At 30.5% G+C, this 11,234-nt stretch overlaps 1 protein-coding gene across 1 annotated transcript in view; it reads left to right on the top strand.

Annotated features, from left to right (window-relative positions):
* The window catches only part of LOC106461333 (WD repeat-containing protein 18-like), a 64,393-nt gene that overhangs the window by 35,327 nt on the left and 17,832 nt on the right, over positions 1 to 11,234 (top strand). The window contains exons 6-8 of the mRNA XM_013921151.2: positions 1,595 to 1,738; positions 7,394 to 7,455; positions 9,226 to 9,350. Coding sequence (XP_013776605.1) covers positions 1,595 to 1,738; positions 7,394 to 7,455; positions 9,226 to 9,350 — 331 coding nt within the window. The remainder of the gene's footprint in view (positions 1 to 1,594; positions 1,739 to 7,393; positions 7,456 to 9,225; positions 9,351 to 11,234) is intronic.

The following is an 11,234-nucleotide window of genomic DNA, read 5'->3' on the forward strand; positions in this document are numbered from 1 at the left end:
ATGACTAGCTGCCTTCCCTCTAGTCTTACACTGCTAAATTAGGGATGGCTAGCGCAGATAGCCCTTGTGTAGTTTTGCGTGAAATTCATAACAGACCAAACCTATTAATCATATGAATTAAAATAGACTTCAATGATTTCCTTACAAAAGAAAAATCAACTATTTTTACAGAAGTACAGTTTCCTAGGTAAAATATTCAACAGAAAATTTAAGCTTTTCTTCACTGGAAAGGTATCACTAATATCTTACTCTTTTCCATTCTTTTAGTGAAAATATTTGAACAACTGGTATCAGACTTGGTACAGACTTTCTAAAGTGTCTAATTACTGCATTAAAAATTCTTAAAATTTTACTTATTATTTTATAAATTTTTGAAGTTGTAAAATGTTTAACATTTTAGTGTAAAGTACTGTTTCATGAAACAACAAAAATATTACCTTTCAAATTAGACTTTTGATTCTTAATTTTTATTATTGATTAGAAAATTCTGTTTTATATGTCACATCAGTGAGAATTATTCAAAATTCAAGACTCATCCAGGCATTGCAATAAATTTGAGTTCAACTAGTACATTCACATTTGGACAAACAGAAAGCATATCAACATAAATTTGATGTCAAAATAACCCAAAATCATGAAATGCAAAGTTTATAGAGACATGACAGGAATAAAAGATTGAATACTTGTTGAATTTCTGTTTATGAAATCAACTAGATATTAGATAAGCATTAGAAGATGCTAAAATATCAATTCTGCATTATTTTTGAGCAAACAATTGTTGAATTAGAAATATATTTTTTAATTAAATTTTGATGTGCAAGTGTGCAGTGGGAATGACCTGAGCAATCACTGTTTAAAGAGTTAAACATCTAAATTAACATTGACAAATGCCAGTAACAGTCTAATTTAACCTTGGTTGAATTACTTTCAATTGTTGCCCTAACACTCGCTTTTATAAGAAAGCAAGTTGCTTTTCCCTTTACCATCATCACACTTTTGCCAAATCAATAACGTTATTTATTTAATTTTAATTCCAAGTTATCTTGTTGATTGACATCTGAGTTGCACAAAAGACATCTGTTTGCAGAAGAACAGCCATTTATGCCAGACAAGAGGGAACTTCCTGCCATATTACCTTAAATGGTAACACCGGTAACCTATACACTATATATATATATATATATATATCACTATACTTAAAATATGTTTTTGATGGGGGAGGGATTACTGAATTCATAACACACTGAATCTGTATAAAACCAGCTTTAAAAATATTTTTGTTAGTACTGATGCAATTCTTTTAAAACATAAAACTTATTATGATCATATTTTATAAATAATTTTTTTCATATGTTTATACCTTGCTTTTAGCCGTGTTTACTTCTTTAAAAAAATTACAATGCATTTCAGATATCCATGGTAATTTATTTTTTTATAAACATTTTAGAGAGAAATTTGCCAACCTTTATCCTTGTATAAATGTTTTAAAATACTTTTCCTATTACTATTAAGTTAAAAAACTTGTTTCACTCAAATGTGAATATTTTTTGACAGGTAGTAATTATAAACATGTATTTGATTAATTTTCACACAGCTATATGACCTTGCATCAGGAAACCTTCTGGTGTCTGTAGTAATGGATGTGTGTCTGACCTCAGTAACCATGGATCCTGCAGAATATCATCTTTTTCTTGGCTCATCAGGAGGAAATGTCTATCAGTTGAATCTATACAAATCTGTAAGCTACTTCTTATATTTATAAAAGTAATTAATGATTTTTCTTTCTTATTAAGCTTGAGTCTTATATACTATATATACTTATCCATTTGATGCCCAGTGGGGTGCATCTGTTGCCAAAGTGCAAAATTGTACCAATGAATTGAAAAATTTAGAACAAAAATACATGAATTTTCACTCATGTCATACAATAGCTGTCAAAATTGGGATTATCAAAACACTAAAATGTAGAGCTACAAGTATGTGCTCCTCATTTTATCTCGATGAATAATGGTTATCCTAATAAAGCAATTCAACATGTGTTATATGGTTCATCTGTCTCAGCTACTAATGAACCACAACCTGAAAATCACAATGAAAAGAAAAAGGCATTTCTTTCCCTCATATCAGGCATAGGAGAAAACTTTGTAGGATAATGAATAAACTTAACATCACTGTAGTTTTCGTAGATCCTCCTACACTATGTGACAGTCTTAGAAAGGTAAAGTCCCTACTTCCCAGTCCTCTCACAAAGAATGTAGTTTATAGCACTAGGTGGGAGTGTAATATCCAATACATTGGAGAAACACAATGCCCATTACAGGTAAGGTTCAAAGAACATCAAAGAGATATTAAGAAATGTGCTATAAACACATCAGCTATAGCTTTTTATGTTCAGGAAAATGACCATATAATAGACTTAAAAAATGCCAAAATAATAGACAGAGAAGAAGACACCAAACATAGAAAAATCAAGGAAATGATTGCCATCCAAGCACAATACAATGGATCATCAGTGGGTATTAATCAAACAAAAGCCAACAACTACTCAATACTGCATGGACATCACTAATAAAAGACATAAAACATATTATTTGTCATGGTTTTGATGTAAAATTAAACCTTTAATTTTACAATATGCTATTTGAAGTTGAAAAATTCCTTTTATTTTTATTTCTCCGTATAATACCTATTAATTGTATTTTCCTTATGTTTATTAAATTGAGGCAATCAATTTGTATTTTGTATTCATCATAATTCTATATGTTTAATAAATTTAATACCAGATGTCAGATGCCTATTTTAAAGCAGTGTTCCACAGTTTAATGCATTTTTATTGCTCAGTACATTGTTGCCCAATGAAGGCTCCAGTAAGAGGGCTGAAAGCTTGCATATAAAAGTATTTTAACATAGAGAAAAGTCTGTGTATAATTCTCCATATTAATTTACCTACTTTTTGAGTCTTAAAGGACAAATACATGAAATGTTATTTCTAAGTTTGGAATTTTAAAGTAGAAATAAGTCATTTTTATCAGTTCTAATTAGTATAATATTAAACATATCTCTATATATATAAAGCACAAAAACCCGTGTCTGTTTATTTGTCCGTTATCTAACTACTCCTAGGTCGCTGGGCCAATCTCAACCAAACTTTGTGGGATGATAGATTGGAACAAGGGCCATGTTAGTGGCAGAATCACAACTCCTCCATACCCATTATTGCTGTTATTGAGCATTTATTATATTTGATGTAAGTTAACATTAACTACATTCATAGATAGCACCACGTCCTTACACGAAGAAAGAACTTTATTAAATTTTCTAAAACATACACACAGTGTGGAGGGATGCCACACAAATGTCTTGTATACTTTAGAGAGTGTGCTACCACTCTCTATGGAGGAATGCAATGAAAAAAACATGGTTTCTCCTATTCTAATACTAATACATAAACTCAGCTGAAGTTTCTCCTCCAACAGCCAGCATAAGGCTCATATGAAGAGCTGTTTTTTGAGTCATACCAACTTCCTACTTTGACATTTGACCTTTCAACTTCGGCCCGTAAGACACTTCTACGGCCAATGACCATCAATTAATTAATCACGTGAAACACCAGGGAAGGACTTTAAGAGCTGGGTGTTGAAAGCAGGTAACAGAAAGCACACCTACCACCACTACTTTTGGCACTACCTCTTCCTACAAAGTCACTCTGACCATCGCACATACCATGTCTCAAGTATATACATATTAAGTTCTTAAAGCTTATACAAAACTGTTGGTGAGGTAATAATGAATAATGTAATAATGTGTTATTAATACATTGTGTGAAAGTTAGGATTTTGGGGTTATTTGTTATAGCATCAACCCACACACACACACATTTTATTAAGTTCATAACCTGGAAAAGGGATGGGTACTTCAGCTTGTTTAATTATAAAGTTAAAAATTTAAGATACATATATATATCTTTGAAAAAACAATTTGCTGAGGCTTTTTGTTTGTTTTTTCAATTTAGAAAAACAGGATAGTCATGTAGATTACATGCACCTCTTAAATGAATAATAATTAAAATTAGACAAAAACACTTGAATGAACTATATTGTCGAACCAAAGGTCAAATAAATGGTACTTTCACTAATCATGCTGAAGATGATGTGATTTTGAATGAAACAGAAAAAAGGCATTTCATAGTTTAAAGTTTGTAATTACTTCAGGTGAAGATGAAAGGCACTTGTTTCTACAACAGGCAGTTGCTGTTCAATGGGCAGAAACTGTTCAAAATGTTACTAATCTTTATCTGTTAAAGATTAGTAACATTTTGAACCATGCTATGAAGTTTATAAGTTGGAAAAAGATCTTAATAAAGTGGAAGAAAATTACAAAATTATTTATCAATGTTAAAAGAAACGAAAATTTGATAACTTGGGAGGAACATTTAAAGGTTAGCTCTTGGGTAATCATCTATATATTTTATATTGTGTTCTTAAAATACATAAAGATTTGATGTAGATATCCACTGGGAAAAACCAGTTCCATCACAGTGACCAATTACTAATTATTTTACAGGTCACCATATTAAAATTAAATAGTCATTGCAGGATACCTGTTCACTTTAAAGAAGTATATGTCTAATGTATGTATTACTGGTTGTTTTATTATTTAACAGTCATTATTTCAACATAATACTATGTTTACAACATAAATTTGATTTCCAGCTACATGAATATTGTTTACTTTGCTGCAGTTGGTCCTATAGTTTTTTTTTCCCCCACAATTTTGTTTAAACCAGTGCTTTATGATGATTTGCTAATGGCCACCTGCAGAGGAATAGTAGAGCATAGTGAAACTTTTATTACTAGCAGTATATTAATGTCTCCTTTTTGGACTCAGAATTAATTATAAAAGGCAAAATACATGTGTTATTTGGTTTTAATGTACATTTGTGATGTGTAGTTTTACTAATAGTGGCATCTGGTTTGAATGTTGTACTTGTAGCTTAAAAGTAAATATCATCTATGGTGTTTCAATTTTGTCCAAAAATGTATTTTATAAGACAGACACATACTTTACTGTAAAAATATGACTAACTTTAACTTCTAAACCACTACAATCAGTCACTACTTTCATAATATTATGCTTTGAGTTTTTGGCAATAAAATAGAAGGAGACTACAGATGATTACTTCTGTTCACATGGCAGCTCAGAAATTTCACAAATAAATGGCAGCTTCTCATTGTGCTGGTTAACTAGCTTTTAAAACGGTCAGTGACTGATGTTTACCAGTTAACAGAAATGCTGATATTAAATTTACTATTCAAGATAGTTTTACATTTTCAGTTGGAATAAAAAAATGTAAAGTTTAATGAAATTTATTGGGTAAGCTTTGATGTAGAATCTTTGTACACTAATGTTTGAGAAGAGACTTTACAATTAGCAGCTGATCTTATATATCAGAAAGAAGAAGACATAAGATTTCTGAAATATTTTTTCCATTACACTCACTCACCTCCATACTCATAAAGCTATTTTCATCTTGAAGTTGCACTAATCTGCCTGAGAGATTTGCATGCTATCAGCTTTGTAGATACTCCTACCTAAAATGTGCATAAATCATGTGAAATTGTGCTACTGCATTATGCAGCACAAGCTTCCACTGATAGAAGTGTGACATACCTTTGTGTATGTAGATGAGTATCTGTTAGAAAAACATTTTCAATTGAGGAAAATGTTAATTTTCAGAAAATACTGTGGTTTGTTACTAAAGAATCTCATTTTTTTATTTAATAACGATATGTGATCAAACTGATGAAATTGTAATAAGATCAGGGTTAGCACCAGCCCTAACTAACTTGTTCCTCTGTTAACATAAAAAACAGTGATTGGATAATTGTCCTTCAAGTTTTAAGCTTACTGAAGGTGAAGTACTTTTGTTATATTTAATGATCCATCAGGTAGATCAACTTTTACAATATCTGAATTGCCAGCATAAATATATTAAATTTACAGTAGAACATTAAGAAGAATATTGTTTTACTTTCTGATACTTTGTCACATTATTGACAGTAGAAATTTTTAATGTGAAGTACATAACAGAAAAAATCCATAGGTTTGTTTTTAACAGTTCTTAAAATTATTTGAAATATTAATAGATTGTGCATATAAGGAAAGAAGTCCAAAATGCTAAAAAAAGTTTTGTTTTAAAAATAATTTTCCAAATAATTTTGTAGACAGTATAATGCACAGATATTTAGATAATGTAAAAAAAATATAAATGGATAAAATTTAATGTGCCAAAATAAATTGAGAATATAATACTACCATGTACATACAAAATGTAAAAAAATCAATTAGGTAAGCCTCTTTTATAAAACGTACCCACAAATTGATTTAAAGGTGGTTTTTAAACCTGAAAATTCACTACAAAAGTTTTTACCATATAAAGATAGAATTGTATGTTGAAAAATATCTAAAGTAGTATGTTAATTTAAATGCTATAAATGTAATTTTTGGTATTTATATATGTAATTGCTAGACAGCATGAAATTCTTATAAAAGAATGTGCAAATTTAATGACTAACAGCAAGTCCAACATACAAGATCATGTGCTTGATAAATGTCATAATGAAAACTATTTACATATAGAAGTGATCTTACAGATCAACAACTTTCATAGACCAGAGCTGAACAAAAAAAAAAAAGTTTCAGCTACTAAACTTTTAATAAGAATTTTGAGTATAAACATGGCTGTAATACTGTATTCTTTAATTTAGTTCATGGTTTGTATGTGGTAGTTGTATTGCTCATTCCTTTTCAGTGTTTTCTAAGTTTCATGTTCTCCAGCAAATAATTTTTTACCAGGTTGCTTTTACAATTAAAACATATAATTGTGAATTGGCTTGTCATTAAAGCATAAAATATAAAATTAAACATATATAACATTAATGCATAATAAATACATCAGATACGTACAGTAAATACAGAAAAATATAAGGTACATTTTTTTACTGTTTTATACAGTTTCAAGTATAAAAGTTCTATGGGTAATCTTAATTTTTAAGCAAAATTTCTTTTCTATATAATATTACCATTGTTAAATAACCATTAAAGTTTTTGATTGAATGACCTCATTGAAGACAATTTTAAAGAGTTTTGTTTAAGAATGTCTTCAATGAGCTTATCCTTGACACTTTACCAATTTTGCCAACTAGCAATTGATATGTTGTTAGGTTTGACGTACAAAATAGTGACATAAAATTTTAATTTTTAGCTTGTAAATTGTAATTGAGCATTGCAGAAATGTTTGGTTGAACTTCAGAGGAAGCTCTGAATTTGTATAATTGGTATTAAATTTGAAATATTACTTATTTGTAATAAACTTGTTTGATTTTCTTTATAGGTAGAAAGAGATCTGCATTACAGCACTAAAGCTAAGGAAAGTCTGACCTTCATTGGACATAGGTACAGGAAAATTGTTTATTTAACCCTCTCACTACAAGCAGGTCAAAGTGCACATGTCGTGACTTTTTAAAGAGTTACATTCAAAATTTAATTAAACTACTTTACTATCATGGTATATAAATAGACTTGGTAGCAATAAATCAAATTTTAATATTATATAAGTTTTAAGTTCTTAGATTTATAAGGAAATATATTAAAAAATCCTCAATTTCACCCTAGTATGAGAATTGTGACATTTGCTCTTTAGGTATCCTCTCTTTTTAGATTTGTTTAACCCCTCTGAGAAGTATGGAATTTAATGTAAATTACTCATTATAATATTGTTTTCACTCAGGCAAAGCTTAATCTTTATAGATTTCAATTTTATTTGGTTACAGAGCCATAAAATAGAAAATCAGACCCCTCTTTCAATGCCCACCTGTAATATTCTCACTTTTACAAATTGCCAATAGTTCTCTCTCTCATTTAATACTATATTATTTTTAACCAATAGAAAGGCAGAGTTTTAATCTATAAAATCATGTATTATATTACATTGTTTTCTGTCTGTTTCGCTTCCAATTCCAACTTTATTCCCACGGGAAACATATTGACAAGCTTAGCTGAATTTTTAACAGCTCTAATTACATAGTTATAAAGCTAGAACAAATATGATAGTTATCAGGCATTGTCTGCTTTTTACGTATTATTATTCTGTGTTCTTTGGTGCATTATTTAATTAAATAAGATTATTTAGTGTGGTAATACCATTACTATAAAAAGGTAGGTTTAAGTTTCATTGACAGTCAACAGCAAAAAAAAAGAAGATCCAAGTAAGTATTATATTTCTTGTTTTAAATGTGTATTCTTTATTTATTATTATAAAAGTAACTGAGATTTAAAAATGAGAAATTTATTATATTAAATAAGGTTAAATCAGGTAAGATAAATGATAATAATGTGTGTTATGTAATTTGGTAGGGTAATGTGAGATTCACATTTGCCAAGTGATTTACAGCTTGTGTGGTGGGATTATTAATTAGACATGGTTCAAATAGCAGTAGAACAGTAAAAGTTAAATTGAAACATAAATTTTTCGAGATTTATGTTTTTTATGATAAACAAATGTAGTTTCATGTTACAATTTAAGGTCATTCTAGAAAGAAAAAAGGGTAATTTAGTTTTATTTCATATTTTTATGGTGTTGATTGATATTAAAGATCTACAGCAAAGGTAAGCACTTTTACTTGTTTTGTAAAAACATATCAAAATGAAATTTTTTCAAAGCTGTGAATTCATACAGATATCACCTATAAAAATAATATATTTTATATGTAGAAAGTAATTCTGAAGTTTCTATTTCACCCAGTAGTTGTTTTTTATATTGCTATAAAACAAATCATACAACATGTGTGTGGAATTGACCCACCAGATTTCATAGAATTAAGAATGCATTATATGTAACCTGTTTCATCAAAGTTAATTTTGTTATTTCAAATAGGTCTTTTTACATTAAATATTACTGTCAACCATCTCAGAAGTTTCAGAATCACCACTATCAGATTATTAAGGATGACCTCTTAGCTTGTTTATTAAGATACAGAATTTTTATGTAAATTTTTATTGTTAATGAACAAGAGTAATGGTCAATTCATAGTGTATTTGATATTTTTCTAAGTTATTAATGTGTGCCTTTATAAGGAAAAGAAATATTGTTACTTTTTGATCATAAATGCACCATACCAGTTAATCACATGTTTGAACTGTGATTCTATTGTACTTTTATTTCAGTAAACAGGTAACATGTTTAGATGTTTCTTCTGATGGGTTGACATTGCTCTCTGGATCACGTGACCAAAATGTAACTTTGTGGCATATTCCAAGCAGACAGTGCATTCGAAAACTTCCACATAAAGGTTAGAAGTTGTATTATCATATTTAACTAAATTCTTTTAATTCATTCTTGACTGATTTTATGACATAAAACAGTTCATTGTTTTAGAAGTTTTTGTTGTTGCAAATATTCATTGAAATATCAGGACTCAATATTTACTGGTATCCTTTGAAATATATGAAATTCATGTATGTGAATGAACATTTACAAGTTGTGTTAAATATTATTGTTTCATAAAACTAAAATTTGTGGAAAGACTTCATTGCTCATATATATATATATATATTAGATACAATTTTCTTGAACTGTATAATTTCCAAAGCGATACACACCTCTTAACACCCAAAGCTATCTTCCACATGCATCTGCCTTAGTTGCATGCCATTAGTCTTCAGGCAACTCTCACCTAAACTCACGAGATTTCTCATGAATTGTGCTACTGCATAATGACATTATTATGCAGCAAAAGTGCTCCACCAATAGGAGGGCGACACAGCTACCCTGCGCATGTTTTTATTTTGTAAATTTAATGAGACGTACAGTATTTATGGAACTTAATTTCCTTCATTTTTTCTTCAAACTATGAACACTCATTCATGTAATGTCTTCTTTTATTTGTGTGAGTGACTAATTTCCTCACACAGGTTGTGTAAAAATTATGGCTTATGGAGGCATGTTACCTGGGATGATGTGGCAGCCATTGTGAATAGGATAGTGGGTTCCCTTATGCTTTCAGAAACTTCAGCTCCATTCTCTTCTTCAGCCATTCCTTCTCCTCATTTGTGGGGTGAATGAGGAGGATGAATTTGATTGTTCCTTCACCTGTTTAGACTTTGGAAACTTCTCTCCCTATAGAAGAGAAACTTCAAATTTCTCACGTTCTTTGGTCTTGATTATCAGATATGCACTATTATTTTTAATCCCTGTGTTATATTATTTTTCGTATTCCTACTTCTTAATTCTAACCCTAACTCATTTTGTTTACCCTTTCCATCTATCTGGTTATTATTTACTCAATTTTAGTCTTTCTCCATCACCTTTCACGACTCTCTTGTTTGGGATTGCCCATACCTAAGGGAGGGACTATTGGTGTCTGTTTTGCCTTCCAGTTACCACTACTCCTGTCTTTACTTGATCCTTTTTTACCTCTCCCTTCTTCACCTTGGCTGGAGACAGTCTTTGTCATTTTCTCTTGGCAATACTCCTCTGGCTGGCTTAACCTTGGTCTCCTCTTCCATAACACTTGATAACCCAACCCCCCTCTTTCCCTGCCATTTATACAATCTATTGCTTCGTCATCACCCATCTCATTTCCATCACGGGATCTTGTTCTATCACCTTTATGTTTGGATTAGTCTGGTCCATCGCCTGTTGAACTAGACTTTCCCATCTGATTATCCTTTCATTTCCCATTTCTGGCATCATTCTACTTCATCCTTCTACCCGCATGGAGGTGTGGCTTTCAATGTTGGGCCATTCATCACCACCTTCCCCCTAATCATTCTACCTTCAGACATCTCCCTTCCCTTTATCAGGCTGTTCTGTTCTACAGTGTTCAACTGTCTCTGCCTTTGCCAGTTATCGGTCAGCCTTGTCTTAACCATTTTGCCTGCTCAATACTGCAACGTGTTTCCTTCCTTGTTCTCTCCACCTTATTCCATCCTTCCTTATCCATAGACACACTTTCCTTGTTCACATGCCTGACTGGGACTAATGGAGTAAATTGTTAAAAAACATGTAGCCGTCAACTGATTGCATATGCAATATCTAGCTTAAAATTTATTCTCCAGTAAAGGACATAAAAACTTAAGAAACGAGATAATTTAAAATTGTTAATTTAAAAAGGGGAATTGGGATTGTCACAAAAGTACAGAAACAAGTTGAATCAAAAATGCAAATTTTTTTT

Source organism: Limulus polyphemus, unplaced genomic scaffold, assembly GCF_000517525.1.
Source record: "Limulus polyphemus unplaced genomic scaffold, Limulus_polyphemus-2.1.2 Scaffold936, whole genome shotgun sequence".
NCBI lineage: Eukaryota > Metazoa > Arthropoda > Merostomata > Xiphosura > Limulidae > Limulus > Limulus polyphemus.